The 12,883-nt window shown below is 45.8% G+C and overlaps 1 protein-coding gene across 1 annotated transcript in view; it reads left to right on the forward strand.

Annotated features, from left to right (window-relative positions):
• Positions 1-9,243: 9,243 nt before the first annotated feature.
• LOC311318506 (1,4-alpha-glucan-branching enzyme-like) overlaps positions 9,244-12,883 on the forward strand; it is a 145,780-nt gene continuing 142,140 nt past the window's right edge. The window contains exon 1 of the mRNA XM_084449855.1: positions 9,244-9,417. Coding sequence (XP_084305981.1) covers positions 9,335-9,417 — 83 coding nt within the window. The 5' untranslated portion in view covers positions 9,244-9,334. The remainder of the gene's footprint in view (positions 9,418-12,883) is intronic.

Genomic DNA, 12,883 nt, shown 5'->3' on the forward strand with positions numbered 1-12,883 from the left:
TGCTTGTGTTGTCTTGTGTCTTTCTGAGGCAACGTTGCCAACGTTGGGAGAGGAGGCAGCTCTGAATAAGTCATGCACAACTCTACTGGAGCCTCATCAACAGCCACGATAAAAAGAGGGGGAGGTCGGTGTCAGTTTTGAAAAGTTACAATTTATTTTTCTTCAAAAGATTATGAACTCAATCGTCATCACAACTAGTTCTTATAAAGGCAATGTGCAGGAATGCTTAAAAGCTTCTCAGTGTACATACTGATACCTCTGGATTGGGATTCACTTGGGCCTTCAGACAATTGAGAGTGGTCCTTCCTGTGTCCCAGCATTCCTTCCAGTTGTATCCATCCAGAGAGCGATTCTGACTAATTTTAATAGTGTTTTCCCCCTTTGTTCCTGGTTTACTACTATTGGTGGTTGAGTTGGGACGTCTGGTCTTGGTCTTGACGTGTCCAGATGAAATATGGTGAGTAGATGTAGTTCCGGTTGGTCCAACGACCATTTATTGTCTGACAGATATAGGATTACAGATAACTTTAATGAGAAATCAAATAAATGGCGCACAAGTCACAGTACCTCCACCACATAGCACTGCACGGTCAAGAGACTGTTTGCCCTCTCAGCTACGCCCAGATGCTGTGGCGCCCAGTTCTTAAGGCCTTCCCCTTGGGCTCCACCTTCAGCCTCCAAATTATCTTCTGGATCTTCACCTGTGGCCGTGACCATATACAAACACACACACACACACACACACACACACACACACACACACACACACACACACACACACACACACACTCACTCACTCACTCACTCACTCACTCACTCACTCTAATAACAGCAAAGAAAGAATGAAAATCCACTCCAAACTCAATATTTGTCTCCTATAACTTTGCAATGTTTAGACAGTCTGCGACTATCTGTACTGTCCCTACATGCGGATGGCTGTTTTATACTAATACGGAGGAGGATGGGTGAGATATTCTTGTCATATACTGTCAAACACTTGGGGTGCACTTGTTTTAGTATAACCAGGCTAATGATACAGTACCCCAAATTTGGTCTAAGGTAAATCAAACACACCCCAAATGCTTTCTTTTTTTTATTTTTTTAAATCTTTTTTTGTTGTTGTAAATATATAACAAACAAATGAAAACACATAACAAAAAAAACACGTAACAAACAGATAAACATACAAACAAACAAATGCATGCAGACAATGGATGTGGTTTCAAATATCACAACCAGGGAAGGTCAGTCACCCGCATGCATGGCTTCGATAAGGGAGGTCCATATATTATATACATTCTGTACTTTGCCCAAAATGCTCTTTCTTTTTTTAATCTTTTTTGTAAATACATAACAAACAAACAAAAACACATAACAAAAAAAACACGTAACAAACAGATAAACATACACATAAACGACAATCGAACTATTAACATTCTGTATTTTGCACCATGCATGCGGGCCACAGACATCTCCAGTTTAGCTAGTTCCACCACTGATGATTCCCACTGATGGTCAGACCAGGTATGTGGGGCCCTGATGGTCAGACCAGGTATGTGGGGCCCTCCATCTCATGGCTAGCTTTCTTTTTACTGCTGTTAAGCACAGCAGCAGCCAGCGTTGTTGTTTATTAGATCAGGTCAGGGTAGAAAAATCATTCAATAATCAAAAAATAGGGGAACAGGGGATGGATAAACTTAGAATAGAAGAAATGTTGTCAATGATAGTGCTCCAAAATAAAGAGACTGCAGTACAATCCCAAACCATGTGAATAAACGTGCTGGTAGTTTCCAATGAGCATAATTGGCAGTTAGGGGTTTGTACTAACTTCATCTTAAATAATTTACTGGGGGTTCAATAAAGTCTGGCACAAAATTGTAATGTATCATTTGATGGTTGGGGTTCAGAGGACAAAGAAATATTTACCCAAACTTTGATCCAATTAATTGTATCAGGAGAAATGGAAAGGTCATGACGCCAGCGATTATTGACTTGAAGAGGCTTGTCTGCAGCTTTAGTAATAAATATATATAAAGTAGATACCAAGCCTTTAGTTGATTTACAAGTACATATTTTATGGACAGGGTGGGTCTTTCACTCTTCTCCCCAGGGAACCCCATAAGCACGTAATGCGCTACGTAGTTGTAGGTAAAATAAAAATTAAGTACCTGGTAAATCATAATGTGACTTAAAGGAGAAGGCTCTTTTTCGACAAACCTACATTTTTTAGAAGCTGCATTCTCGGTGCCCCGTCCGCCGCCGTTACATGGATATACTTGGCTCGCGCTGGATTTAAAATTTCTTCGACAGGCCTCCGAATTACACCAAAGTTATCCCGGTGAGTCAGACGTCTTATAATATGCAGTAAATAAGGTCCAGGTTGTCGAAAAAGAGCATTCTCCTTTAAGGTCCTGAAAAGATCTAAGATCATTATGTGAGACTATGTCAGAAAGGGTGTTAATTCCTCTGTCCTGCAACTGTGGAAAAGAAGTTGTCCGCCCACCCAAAGGAATTGCTGAGTTGTTAAATAAAGGAAGATGGGCATGATGTTTCAGATGCATGTTGGCGTGTGATTCGACTAGTCTCCTGTAGTAATAAGATGAGAAATGATAGGACCATAGGTGGATCTCCATGTTTTGAGAGGGATATTCGAATAAATAATATCTTGAAGTCTGTGAGGACTAACCAGCTGTTCCTCCAATGGACGCCAGGCTGCTTCTGCATCTGGGTTAAGCCATAAATTAAAACTTAGAATAAAACTTACAATTTGGGAGACCCAAACTGCCAGAGAGTTTGGGTCTCTGTAAACTAGACATTTTTTATTCTGGGACGTTTTCCTTTCCAAACATATTTGGAAATCAATTTGTGTAGTTTGTCCCAGTAACCAACAGGAGGCGGTAATGGGAGCGTGGCACTACAAAAATGAATGTGTGGTAATATCTTCATCTTAATGATGGAAACACGTGCTTGAAAAGAGTTTACGATGGGCAACCATCGCTCTACATCTGACTCCACTTGCTTTCTTTATGGAAGGATACTATGTTGGGAGTGAGAAGTTCTGACCATTGATAAGCATCCCTGGAAGGATGTCAGTATATGATTTCTAGGGGTGTAACAATATATCGTGCCACAATATATTGCGATACCGAAATGTCACAATACGTATCATCAAGGTGAAAACAATATCGTGATATGTTTATTGTATATCAGTGAACGCTGGCTACACAACGCTGGTAACAAACACATCTTTTGTCTCTAGGCCTATCTATGATATTACAACAGTTAAGCTCTCTCTCTAGCTCTAAATTCACAGTGTATTGGAGTATAAATGTGGAGAAATGCACTATTGGTGTGAACAGCAGCGCTACTGCAACACTTCACACCTGCCCTTAGTGTATCGTATCGTATTGTTATCGTCAACCCAATATCGTGTATCGTATCGTGAGATTAGTGTATCGTTACACCCCTAATGAATTCATACATATTCATGACATGTAGAATGTATGTGTGTGTGTGTGTGTGTGTGTGTGTGTGTGTGCATGCGTGCGTGTGTGAATATATGATAGTATTATGTATGGATGCATGTATGTGTGTGTGGGAGGGTCTGTGAAAATATAATGTACAGTATGCATGTATCTGTATGTCTGTGTGTGTGTGTCTGTCTGTGTGTGTGTGTCTGTGTGTGTGTCCGTGTGCATGTTTGCGTGTATGAGAGAGAGAGAAAGAGCGAGAGAGATGAGATTAGAGCGATGAGATGAACAGATAGAGGGGTAGGAGAAGATGAAAAAGGGTAGATGGAGATTCCTGTACAGCATGAGAACAACTCCCACTGCTAAACAGCATGTGGTCTATGTCTAGTTCCCATTCACATCTTGTAGGGTCAGTGGGGTTAGCAGGCTGCCCAATATGCCTGGGGGAATATGTGTGTGTGTGTGTGTGTGTGTGTGTGCGTGCGTGAGATAGCAAGAGAGACCGAGAGAGAGTGAGAGAGAGACCCCATATTCTCAGCACTAAGAATGTGTTCTGTTGCTGTAACCCGTACCCATTGCATTCTGATTTATGAGTTCTCATCACTGCTAGTGCTTTCGGTGGCGATATACCTTCACTGCTGCTACTCCCCTCTGTGCTGGTCCCCAGGCAGATGCCAAGTGTATGGAACGCCACACACACACACACACTCACACAAACACACACCTGAGGGACCCATCTTCCATATCTGTCCATCATGGTCTTACACGGTTGTCAGTTCATTGATTCTCTCCTCCAGCGGTGGCCACTTCATTGTCTTTGCACAGCTCTTCCTCATGTCTGTAATGCTCATTGTGATTTCGAGAAGACAGCGACGGTCTACAGCACAAGATAACACAATCAATTCCTATCACTAACCCTCCATTTCCTGTCTGCTTCCACCAATGGGTACGGCACACAGAATGGTGTGCACGCACACAGAAAAAGACACGCACGCACACCCACACACACACACACATACACACACACAACACAAATGTGCACATGCACGCACTTACGCTTGCCCACAGCCACCCACACATGCACATAAACACATACACACACAACACATAGTCCAGAGTGAGTGACAGCTTGCCTGCAATCTGTTGTGTTTTTCAAGGACATCAAACAGCCCTGGATCCGATAGCGCTGCTGATCCTCTCCCTTCTACTGGCAGACCAGACCAACAATGGGCTCAAAGAATACTGTCCGTCAGTCATCAATTTTGGAGGCTGCTCTCTGTCTTTCTCTCACACACAGACACACACACACACACTCCATGTAAATGCACCAGCAATACACTGCCAAACAAATACCATACAATACAGGGACTGTATCTTTCAACAGAGAGGTAGTCGTAGGAGGAGGGAGGCGTCAACCATGAGTTAGTGCCCCCTCTAGTGGTCAACGCTGTGTCTACTCTAGAGGTCCTAATAGTTTGGATGGGACCCAGACTGCCATGATCTGATAGATCATGTAGATATAGATTATCTCCTCTGGTGTCTGCCATCTCCAGTGTGAGAATATATCAGTGGCCCAGATTCTAGCTGGCGGCATACAGAGATTTAGGAAAGAATGTGCCTATTGTTGTAAAATGTTCATTTCTATAGCTCTTGTATACATTCTGTGGAGCCAAACATCTTGTTTGTGTCCACTTCTATGGCAGTGTAGACACACACATGCGCACACATGTGCACACAAACACACACACACACAGACAAACAAACATATGCTAAAACACTCAAACACATGCTAAAACACACACAAACACACATTATGCTAAAACACACACATACTAACATGCATACAAAAAAACACATACACACACAAACACATGCTAAAACACACACGTGCGCACACACACACACATACACATGCTACACACAGACTTCATCTGATTAGTTTTCTTTCAACGTCTCATGAGAACAACCAGCAGTAACACCTGTTCTCATGTAGCCTACTAATGTTCTTCTCTCTCTCTCTCTCTCTCTCTCTCTCTCTCTCTCTCTCTCTCTCTCTCTCTCTCTCTCTTGGTCTCCAGACTCAGAGCCATTGTTACAGCAAAGAGCGGGGACTGCCTGCAACTAGGAGAATAGGAGAGATGCATGCCCGAGAGAGAGAGAGAGAGAGAGAGAGAGAGAGAGAGAGAGAGAAAGAAAGAAAGAAAGAAAGAAAAATCAGTTGATGCATAGTTACTTCGAACCCTGAACAACACATACAGAAGAGGAAGTAAAAGTCATAATCTCAGCCTCTACATTCTAAGGGGATGTAATTAGCCTTGGGCAATATGGCCTCATACTGTCAGCAGGCCTATTTCAAGAATCATCACAGAAGTATAAGCAGACACATTTATAACTAGTTCAGGTCAGGATAGCTTCATGTTCAGCCCGTTATCATGGCTAAACGTGTAACAGACGAGTAGAGGCACGTGTTGAAACAGCTCAGTCCAGGTTTTAGCCAAGCTTAAACGTAGAATACACACGTTTGTCAAAACGTGAAATAGCAGGTGAAATGTTTGGTTGGTTGTTCACTTTGGAACACGTGATACAATCAGAGTTTTGTGGTTGGTTGTTCACCTTGGAGCACGTGATAGAAAAGGGGTATACATTTGCGAGCGCTTTTGAGGGTGCGTTGGGTGGGTCCATGCATCCATGGGTGGGTCAAACAACTTTGGTGAGACAACACCGAGCGCAAAACTAGCAAACAACAACACCATTTTACTAGCAAACAACACTACTAGCTAGCGAACTAGCTCACATTCTTACCGTTATTAGCTAGCGCTGAAGTGTCCTTGAACAAGACATTGAACCCCAAAATCGCTCACATGTGGCACAGTGGTGCAGAACCTAGTAGGCCTTCTGTCACCCCACAGCAAGAAGATCTCCGGCCCTTTCTGTGCAGAGATGCTTTGCATATTCTCCGTTTTGCAAAGATTTCATCCCAAATAACCAAATACGAAAAACATGCGGAAGAACAGGCTCTTCAGTCCAGTCCCTGACCAAGACTGGACTGAACACTTGGACTTGTTCCCCGGGCGCCATGAACGATGGCTGCCCACTGCTCCTGGCTGCCCCTGGAGGAGGACGACTTGGATGGGAGAAAAGCAGGGAACAATTTCCACCGGCCCCCCCCAATTATTTGTTTGCCAACTTCCTGGTGTGGGGGAAGTAGCCTAGCCTACTACTAGACCAAGGCTGCGTTTCGAACCTGTACTTCCATATGTTAAAAAAGGCTAGTATGTAGGCTAGTATATACCAATACATAGTAACATGCAGTATGGCAAAAAATATTGCAATGTTCTTCTACATCCGGTCATATTTTGCATAATGCAAGCCAACAGACTTTTCTGGCTATTCCAGCCGTTCTATTAATACATCCATGATTCCAGCAGACTTTTCTGGCTACCCACAATCCATTGCTAAGCGGATATTACCCACAATGCATTGCTTAGCGGAAATTACAATTATTCACCTGGCAGCCATATTGGTCAGTCTGACGTAATTGGGGGAGCGGATGCAGAAGTGCCTGTTGCCTTCAATGTTAAAAGTTCACTGTAAAAACACCACTTCAAGAACCAAGATACTCAAAATGACAGGCTGAATACACTATCGGGGTTACAAACTCATCATTACCAGACTCTGTTTTTCACTGCCGTTTGGAAATACATGGAGGTGAATGAGCCATAGTTGCATTCACTCCCATGTATTTCCAAACGCGAAAACAACGGCAGAGTCTGGTAATGATGAGTTTGTAACCCCGATAGTGTATTCAGCCTGTTATGTTGACTATTTTGGTTCTTGAAGTGGTGTTTTTACAGTGAACTTTTAACATTGAAGTCAACAGGCACTCCCCCAATTACGTCAGACTGACCTGAGGTGAATTACATTGCTAAACGAAAATTACAAATTAGAAATTGCAAGTTGCGAGAGGGGGCTGCATTCCGAATCGCATACTTCCATACTACAGTATATACAGTAGTATGCCAAATAGGATGTAGTATGGCAAAATACCAAGATGTCCTACATATGATCGTATTTTGCAGTAGGCCTACACTTTCCTGGCTATTCTGACCCACGATCCATTGCACTATGGAAATTCCGTCACATTTACAAGTCTCGACAACTGTGGACGGATGGCGCTTTATAGACTGCGACAGATGTCTGCACATTTCAAGATCTCTTTGTATATGGTTCACACATAGGAATTTGAATAGGTTAAAGGCAAACGCTGTGGAAGACGGACAGGGTGCAGAACAGGACAGGACACTGCAAAAGACATGACAGCGCAGTACAAAAACACAGTGCAAATACAAACATACAGAAAACAGTATAGCCTGACAAAATTCAGTGCAATGTAGCTACACATTAGGATAGACTGTAAAAATAGTTAAAATGGATACTATATACAGAATTGGGTGTGGTGAGTGTGGGTGCAGAGTGTAGTGTGGTGGGTGAGGGTGGTACAGTGTAGTGTGGTGGGTGAGGGTGGTTCAGTGTAGTGTGGTGGGTGAGGGTGGTACAGTGTAGTGTGGTGGGTGAGGGTGGTGTAGTGTAGTGTGGTGGGTGAGGGTGGTACAGTGTAGTGTGGTAGGTGAGGGTGGTGTAGTGTAGTGTGGTGGGTGAGGGTGGTACAGTGTAGTGTGGTGGGTGAGGGTGGTGTAGTGTAGTGTCGTGGGTGAGGGTGGTACAGTGTAGTGTGGTGGGTGAGGGTGGTACAGTGTGGTGGGTGAGGGTGGTGTAGTGTAGTGTGGTGGGTGAGGGTGGTAGTGTAGTGTGGTGGGTGAGGGTGGTACAGTGTAGTGTGGTGGGTGAGAGTGGTACAGTGTAGTGTGGTGGGTGAGGGTGGTAGTGTAGTGTGGTGGGTGAGGGTGGTACAGTGTAGTGTGGTGGGTGAGGGTGGTACAGTGTAGTGTGGTGGGTGAGGGTGGTGTAGTGTAGTGTGGTGGGTGAGGGTGGTAGTGTAGTGTGGTGGGTGAGGGTGGTACAGTGTAGTGTGGTGGGTGAGGGTGGTACAGTGTAGTGTGGTGGGTGAGGGTGGTACAGTGTAGTGTGGTGGGTGAGGGTGGTACAGTGTAGTGTGGTGGGTGAGGGTGGTACAGTGTAGTGTGGTGGGTGAGGGTGGTGTAGTGTAGTGTGGTGAGTGTGGGTGCAGAGTGTAGTGTGGTGGGTGAGGGTGGTACAGTGTAGTGTGGTGGGTGAGGGTGGTACAGTGTAGTGTGAGCTATGTAGAACAATCTAAAGGTCGTGTGCAAGTGGCGCACGCGGTAGCCTATATATAGGGGGTATATTCAAGGCGCAATGATATGATAAAGTGGTATGTCCCAATGCGTACTGTATGCGTACTGTGTGCAAAGTATATACTTTCTAGGGGCAGCTGTAGACCTACGTAGTTGTAGTAAGAAGTAGAAGTAGACTATACGAGAACGCAGCCTCGCTTTATGGACTGCGATGGATGCGGGCACATTTCAAGGCGCAATCTTATGACAAAGTCGTGTGTCTCAATTGTAGGCCTATGCATAGGCCTACTGCGTGCAAAGTAAGTCCTTTCTAGGGGCAGCTGTAGTAGGCCTACTGGTAGTAAAAAGTCAAAGTATGCGTTTGGGAACGCTGCCCAGGTGACTGAATTGGCCGTTTCACTGAACACCGATTGCGCAATAGGGGGAGTTTCCCTGGGACTGAACCGATAAGTCGTAGCAGACCACGCCCACTCGTCCTGTTCAGGCTCCGACTACCGTGACAGTCTGAAGCTGACAGTCGCTTGAAAACAATTGGTGATATTACTTTTGCCGATTTATTTTGGTGCTCAACTAGTGCCGACTCATTGTAAAATGGCGGACCAGTTGCCAGATCTTGGCGAGTTTCTACGAGAAGATCCCTATATCAGTCCCTATACGGAGGATTTACGCAGGAGGTAAATCAGTTGAATGTTGAATACTGTGCCATACAGAACAAGCTATGATCCCATGGCTATGAAACGCGTCCACTCGGACAATGCCCCGCATAGAATTAGTAAACAGCGAACACGGAAGTTGAGAATGTTAAGTAGAACTTGTAGCCGAAGTTTTAAATCAGACAAGGAAACTGCGCTGCGTTTGACATTGAGTAATCTAGGACAGTTCCGTTGCTTGCCCTCTCCACATGGAGTTACCCCTATTACGCATGAAGTGCACTTATGCAGTGGACATGTGGACAGAATATAGTTGCATCACCAATGGTACCGAGTCTATTAAGAGCATGCTTTTTTATCTTTTGATGTCTCTCCTTTTAGATCATCCGAATAGTCTCCTCAGCCCATGACATCATTTCAGATTAATGTTAATGGCTTATAATGTGGGCTTTAATTGAGGTCAGACGAAGGTTGTGACAAAATTATCCAGTAATTTCTTAATTTCACACTTGATTATTAGGTGATGATTATTTGACCTGGCTAGGCCTATCACCCCGGACTCTAAATCACAGCTCTGATTGGCTACAGTCTGATAAATCTTTACTGTCTGGCTTCGCATAAGTGGGCCTATAGGTTGATCCACTTGGCAGTCAGGTGCCATGGCTATATTGAGAAAACTGTCTCTAAAGTGTGTGTGTGTGTGTGTGTGTGTGTTAGGGGATGGGTAGTCAGAGGCTCGTCTGCAGCTAAGCTGTGACATGCCAGTACAGGAGAGGGAGGGAGGAAGAGTTGGTGGGTGTAAGTCATTAGTTAGGTATTGTCAGCACCATTCTCCTGTGTCTGCCAGCGCATCGGGGAGCTGAGGCGGAGCTTTTCTTCAACCCTATCTTGTGTGGACCCTCATGAATGTGAAATTTATGTATTTCTCAGTTTTCTGGAAAGTTTTCCTCCTCACCTCTCGCATCTGTAGTTGAGAGCAGAACTCTGTGAGAATGTGACCTGTTATAACCTCGTTACCTTTGCCCCCGTGACAGCGTGGGGCCAGAGGTAATGTTTTTAGTGACGTGCGTTTGTTTGTTTGTTCGTTCGCAAGATTACACAAAAACTACCGGTCCGATTTTCATGAAACTATCTGGAGGGTTGAAGCATGGGCCAACTTAGAACTCATTACAATTTGGAGCAGGGTGGATCCACTAATTAAAACAAAACTTGGAGCGAAGCCAGCTCCCCTTTATGGGGGTGCTGAGACACAGGGTTTGGACTAGGAGGTGCAGGGGGAGAGCCCGGAGTGTACTGGACCGCCTGCCGCCGGCTGCAAGCCGTGGGGGGTGCCACAGAGCTTCCCAAACACAGACACCCATTCCCCTCCATTCATTTTTTTCAGGAGAGAAAAATCCCCCCATTCATCGTCAGTGGAGGGGGGGGGGGGGTTGAAATGGCCATATCTCTACGTGGCAAGGTCACAGAGAAGTGGGTTTGGGACTAGCACAAAGCTCTCGATCTAACGAAGGCAGCAACACCAAACATGTCCTGCGCACGTCACGCACGTGCACACGCACAGAGCCACCTAATGCATTCGTTGGCAGAGGTCCACTCTCTGAGCACCATTTTTTAGTTTGTCTTAATTTTAGTGATTTCCATTGTTTTCAAGGTACCCTCCTTGCTGTCTGTCTCTTTCTCTCTCTCTCCATCTGCCCACCCTCTATCACCGTGTGTAGTCTTATAGTCTTAATTGTTTGTGACAGGGACATTCCTGTCCAGGTGACATCTCTGCTCCCTGGGTTCTCTGGCTGGCGTTATTTCCTCTCTCCCTATCTGATTGATTGTTTTTATCTCAAATGAATGGCTTCCTGTTCTCTCTCTCTCTCTCTCTCTCTCTCTCTCTCTCTCTCTCGCTCTCTCTTGGTCTCTCTCTCTCTCTCGCTCTGTCTCTTGGTCTCTCTCTCTCTCTCGCTCTGTCTCTTGGTCTCTCTCTCTCTCTCTGTCTCTTGGTCTCTCTCTCGCTCTGTCTCTTGGTCTCTCTCGCTCTGTCTCTTGGTCTCTCTCTCTCTCTCTCGCTCTGTCTCTTGGTCTCTCTCTCTCTCTCGCTCTCTCTCTGTCTCTCTCTCTGTCTCTCTCTCTCTCGCTCTGTCTCTTGGTCTCTGTCTCCCTCTCTCTCTCTCTTGGTCTCTCTCTCTCGCTCTGTTTCTTGGTCTCAGTCTCTCTCTCTTGCCACCCATGAACCCATCTAGGTACCTTAGTAAACTGTGAGTCCTCGTCATCCCAGGCGGAAAGCAGGCCGGACTGAATTAGCTTGTCATGTTTCGGGCTGTCTGTGATGCCGACGTGCAGCAGTTTTGAAACCTGTTTTCCCTGAGAAAGTCATTTTCTCTGTGTGCCGGTTGGTTGATTCGACCACGTCACATTCTATTTTCAAAATGGCCACATGGGTAGCCTTCCCTTCTCTGGTCTCTAGGCTAACGAGCAAAGCTGCTGTGCCAAGCAGAGACACCTGAATGTGGTGTTGGTGACCTGTTGTCTGGATATATAGACCCTATTCTCTGTGTAGCGACACACGCACACACACACATGCACACACACACTGGCAGACCGTCTCCACAGCAGTCCATCCCCCCCGTCCCCCCCCCCCCCCGTCCCCTCTAGCAAATCCTGCACTGTAGGACCTGCATTTTATAATTGGACCATTTTGTTGTGTGTGTTTCAATTCTGTGTGTGTGTGCGCGTGCATGCTCCTGCTCCTCTTAGTGTGCCTGTGTGTGTGGATGTTTGCGAGGTTTTTAATTGGCTGGTATCTGGGATGTTATGGCTGTATCTCTGCCCCTGTCAGGGCAGGATCTCAACATGGCGTCGGGCTGAAATCCTCCGTCTCCTCTTCTTTGTCTGTTCTCTGTCTGTGCGACCGGCGGCCCCCGGCCCTCGAGTCCCCCCAACCTCCAGTTCCAGCATTCAGCCTCCAATTACAGCCTCCAGCCTTCAACCCTCAGCCCCAGCCTCCAATGCCAGCCCCCAGCCTCCAGCCCCCAACACCCAACCCACAGCTCTCATCCCCCAGCCTCAAGCCCCCAACCCACAGCTCTCATCCCCCAGCCTCAAGCCCCCAACCCACAGCTCTCATCCCCCAGCCTCCAGCCCCCTTATTCAGCCCGCGCCTCATTCATCCCGTCTTCTCGGGTATGTCTCTCCTCCAGTAGTGTTTGTGATGGAGTGTGTCTCTCCCGGTCAGGATCTCTGTCCCCAGGTGCATGTGTGAACACTCGGCCTTAACGGCTGTCCAGAAAAAATACCCACAAACAGAATAATGTTATTTAGAATATTGATACGAAGAGGGCACAACAAGCCAATTAAAGTGTTTGTGCCTTCCTGGCCCTCGTATGGTCTCTGTGGATGGAGAACTGCTACTCTCTCTCTCTCTCTCTCTCTCTCTCTCTCTCTCTCGCTCTTTCTATTTTAATTAAAAGCAACTTCAAACCGTGCAGTGGTGCGGTGATTG

The sequence above is a fragment of the Borostomias antarcticus genome (genome assembly GCF_949987555.1).
Source record: "Borostomias antarcticus genome assembly, chromosome: 15".
In the NCBI taxonomy this organism is placed as follows: Eukaryota; Metazoa; Chordata; class Actinopteri; order Stomiiformes; family Stomiidae; genus Borostomias; species Borostomias antarcticus.